This window comes from Galeopterus variegatus, unplaced genomic scaffold (genome assembly GCF_000696425.1).
Source record: "Galeopterus variegatus unplaced genomic scaffold, G_variegatus-3.0.2 Scaffold1999, whole genome shotgun sequence".
NCBI classification, from domain to species: domain Eukaryota; kingdom Metazoa; phylum Chordata; class Mammalia; order Dermoptera; family Cynocephalidae; genus Galeopterus; species Galeopterus variegatus.
Genome location: NW_007728110.1, coordinates 120,908 through 125,130, shown reverse-complemented (window position 1 = coordinate 125,130; position 4,223 = coordinate 120,908). Strand labels below are relative to the sequence as shown.

General features: G+C 39.9%; 1 protein-coding gene across 1 annotated transcript in view; it reads left to right on the top strand.

The window, feature by feature from the left end:
* The window catches only part of LOC103596360 (chromosome unknown open reading frame, human C11orf85), a 21,045-nt gene that overhangs the window by 8,470 nt on the left and 8,352 nt on the right, over nt 1–4,223 (top strand). Inside the window, exons 3-6 of the mRNA XM_008579975.1 lie at nt 1,381–1,456; nt 1,637–1,762; nt 2,589–2,620; nt 3,016–3,107. Coding sequence (XP_008578197.1) covers nt 1,381–1,456; nt 1,637–1,762; nt 2,589–2,620; nt 3,016–3,107 — 326 coding nt within the window. The remainder of the gene's footprint in view (nt 1–1,380; nt 1,457–1,636; nt 1,763–2,588; nt 2,621–3,015; nt 3,108–4,223) is intronic.

Genomic DNA, 4,223 nt, shown 5'->3' with positions numbered 1-4,223 from the left:
GCTCAATAAATGGTAGCTAGAGAACATTTATGTACAGTTATATGTCATATTAAAGTTTTTAAAGTGCTTTTTATATATTCTTTTTCTCTTACCCACTAGTTTTGGGGGAGATGTTATTCTCTTTCACTCATTTAGAAAACGTTTATTGAGATGAAGTCTAGCCTAATGTTTAAGAGTGTGGGCTCTAGAACCCCAAGGCCTGGGTTCAGGTCTTGCCTTCACCATGTCTAGCTGTGTAATCTTTTTTTTTTTTTTTTTTTTTTTTAAAGATGACCGGTAAGGGGATCTTAACCCTTGACTTGGTGTTGTCAGCACCACGCTCAGCCAGTGAGCAAACCGGCCATCCCTATGTGGGATCCGAACCCGGGGCCTTGGTGTTATCAGCACCGCACTCTCCCGAGTGAGCCACGGGCCGGCCCTAGCTGTGTAATCTTGAATGGGTTTTTTCACCTCTCTTTGTCTCAGTTTCCTCATCTGTAAAATGGGGATAATAGAAGTACCTATCTCATAGGGTTTTTCAGTATTGGATTAATTAATATGTATAAAAACAATACTTGCCATAGTAACTAGTCAATAAGTATTGGCTATTATAATTACGAGCTAGAAACTATACTAGTATGGAGAATACAAAGATAAACAAGACACAGTTTCTGCCTTCTATGAGCCCAAACATGAGGAAAATGAGATTTTGAGAGGTGAAATGACAAAACTGGGACTGAAATTCAGATTTTTCTCCCCCATAGAAATCCAGTAGTCTTTTTATGATACCAAATTCTTTAATGAGTATAGAATAATAAGCATAGGTTAATTGGGAACTAATCAATTAAGATTTAAAGAGAGTAGAAGAAAAGGTTTGACTTAAAAGCAGAATAACTATATATCAATAAGTACCAGTATTATGTATTCATTCAGTATACCTTTATTGAAGGACCTGTTATGCATCATTCACTATAGTAGACACTGAAGAAGGGATGCTAAGATGAATCAGGTGTATATTCTACTTCAAGATCACTCAGTAAGGAAAATAAAACATTATGTATATGGATAGTAGCCCCAGGCTAACTACCGTGAAGTTTAAGACTAACGGTTAACTACAACTTGGGGTATCAGAGAAAGCTTTCTAGAGGAGGTGGCTTTTGAACTGTACCTTAAAGGTTAGGTTGGATTTGAACATATACTGATGGGTAGAAAGGGCATTTCAGCCAGAGGGAACAGACTATGCAAAAGCATAGAAATGGGGAAGCAGAAGGCCTGTTCAGGGAACAGCAAACAGTTCAGCTTTGACAGAATATAGGGTATGTGAAGAGCAGTGACAAATATAAATGGAAAGATTGGCTGAGACTTGACAATACTTAAGTCATTTCAAATATTTTTTTTCAGGATTCTATCCGTGTCGTCTTGGGAAACTTGGACAATTTGCAGCCCTTTGCTACAGAACACTTCATTGTATTTCCCTGTATCCTTTCTTTCATGGCTGGAAATGAGCTACAACTCACATTGTGAATTCAAATGAAAGCAGCAAAACCACAGGCAGTTTGGAGGGTAGGTCAGGGAAAGGAGAGGGAATCTTGTCCCTAAAATAATACTCAGGGATGTGTACTGGCATCTTTCCTTAATCCTTAACATTGTTTCCCAGATAAAAGCAAATGGGAGAGAGTTTCCCACCTGAAATTCAAACGTGGGGAAATTGTCTTGATCCCATATCCGTTTGTTTTTACTCTATACATGGAGATGAAATGGTTTCATGAAAACATGTCACCTGGTAAGTAGAATGATAGGAGTATGGGTGGTAGAGAAGAAAACAGGTTAGTAGTGCAAGCTGAATATGGCAAAATGGTCTGCCAGATTGGGCTCCAGCTGCACAGTGCAGAGGTCAGGAGCATGTGCTCCAAGCCAGACTGCCCAGTTCAAATCCTGGTGGCTTTGCCATAATAGCTGTGTGACCTCAGGTAAATTACTTAATCTTTCCGTGCTTCCTTTGTGAAGTGGTGAAGAATAATACTAGTACCTATCTCATTGAATTATTAAAAGGATTAAATACATAAGTAGTGGTAGGTGGAAAGCACAAAGTCTGACTTAGAGTAATCACTCAGTGAAAGATAACTATTATATAAACACTTCCTTCCATTTTAGAGTATTCAGTTACTTTCACCTTGTCGTGTCTTAAAGGTGTCTCCCAATTTTTAATCTTTGAGGGCCATTGCTGTTTTTACTCACTGAGGGACAAGTAAACACCCGCCAGTTTGATTGGAAAAAGGGTGTAGAGGCTTTGCCTCAAAATATTTCTCCAATTCATTTGTCACTGATGCCTGAAGTTCCACTTTTCTTCTTTTGTAATAAGGATCATCTTCTTTTAAGTGTCATATCAGAGTATAGTGTAAATCAAACCCTTTTCAGCTTGTAAATTACAATCGTTCTGAAACAGGGGAGGAAGAGAGTTTGAAGACACTATTTCTAGGGAAAATGGTACCAGGCAGAAGAGAGAGGGACTCACAGGGAGGTTAGGCCAGTTCCAAGAAATAAATAGTAGCCAGAAATCTCAGTAAAACAGTCTTAATCGATTATGACATTCAAATTTCTTTTCATAGGGAAACCAATAAACGACAGTCCTCTTGGGTTGGTAAGTTCGCCTTTTCTATGCAAAATGAAAATTACATTTATAGTCTCCTGTCGTCCAAAAAGTGCTGCTCTTTTCATAGGGAAACCAATAAACGACAGTCCTCTTGGGTTGGTAAGTTTGCCTTTTCTATGCAAAATGAAAATTACATTTATAGTCTCCTGTCGTCCAAAAAGTGCTGCTCTTGTCTCTTCCTCTTACTTGGCCCCTTAGTTGCTGCCCAACCCAATCAGAATTGTAAACATGAGAGACTCTATCTCTAACAGAGTATCTGTCCTTACTGTGTTAAAAGTTTGCCTTTGGCAGTTTAAAGATGGGGAGTTCTCTTTACTGTGCCCTCATGAATCGTGAACAACTCTGGAAAAGGAGGAGTCACAGAGTCTGGTTCTTCTCTGAAGGTCCTAGCTGAGAAGAAAGGAGCAGGAGCTATGACGAGGAAAAGAAAACACATGGAAGAGCCCAGCTCCCCCAGCAGGCCAGAGCTGGACAGGTCAGTGGTTTGTGGAGAGAGACTAACTCCTGCATCTAGTCAGGTTTTGTCAGCTATTGCTGCTGATTGATCCTGTCCTTGGGCAAGTCCCTTTCTTTACTGGGTCCTCATCAATACCTCCTTATTCCAGTGGGTAGACTAAGGAAAGGAAGCAAGTTGATATTTGCAATGTAATTTGAACTCAGTCCTTTTCATGGTAAAGTAGAATTGTTCTGTTCATCAAGATAAAGGCTGAGAGGAAATACAATCAGATCTATACAACTGAATTTAACACATTCAATGAGTACTTATTATGGTAGTATTATCAGAAGGCACAAAACTTATGAAGTCTTAGAATGTTATACAAAAACATAGGGAAACCCTTGAAAGAGTGAGAACAAATAAAATATAATTCTTTTTTACCCAGTGAGCAATAAGCTTTTGAAAACTTATGAAGCAGTCCAGGCTAAAATATAAATGTTTGCAAGAGGGTATGTATCAATTATTGGGTGAAGTGCTGTGATATTAGGGGAAATACTGAGCACTTCCCTAGCATGTTGAAGTTGCTATTGTGGAGGCTACTTATGTTCTTCTTTTGATTCTCTGTAAGGGACAAAGTGAGTCCATAAGACAATTCAGTCATTCTTATTAGTATCGAAGAGATGGCTGCTGGAATAATCCAAGGTGTGATTTGCTCCCCAGCCCATGGGGTTTCACCCCACGTTCACAGAGAGCAGCCACGCTTTTCCTGGGACCAGGTGGGCCCCTAGATAATACAAGAGCAGTGAGGGTAGATCATGAGGGAGCCGACCCCTGTGCTCTCCAGATGCACATGTTGGTGAAGAACTGGGGAGTTCCTTTCCAAGCCACATAGAATGTGAGGATACTTGGAGATGTGAAGCTTTGCTCTGTTCCATTTGACTGAATTTCCCATAGATAAAAGGCCTCAGATCTTTTTTTTCTCTGGGTTTTTTTTTTTTTTTTAAAAGATGACCGGTAAGGGGATCTCAACCCTTGGCTTGGTGTTGTCAGCACCACGCTCAGCCAGTGAGCAAACCGGCCATCCCTATATAGGATCCGAACCCGTGGCCTTGGTGTAGAAAACTACAGGCCAATATCCTTGATGAACATAGATGC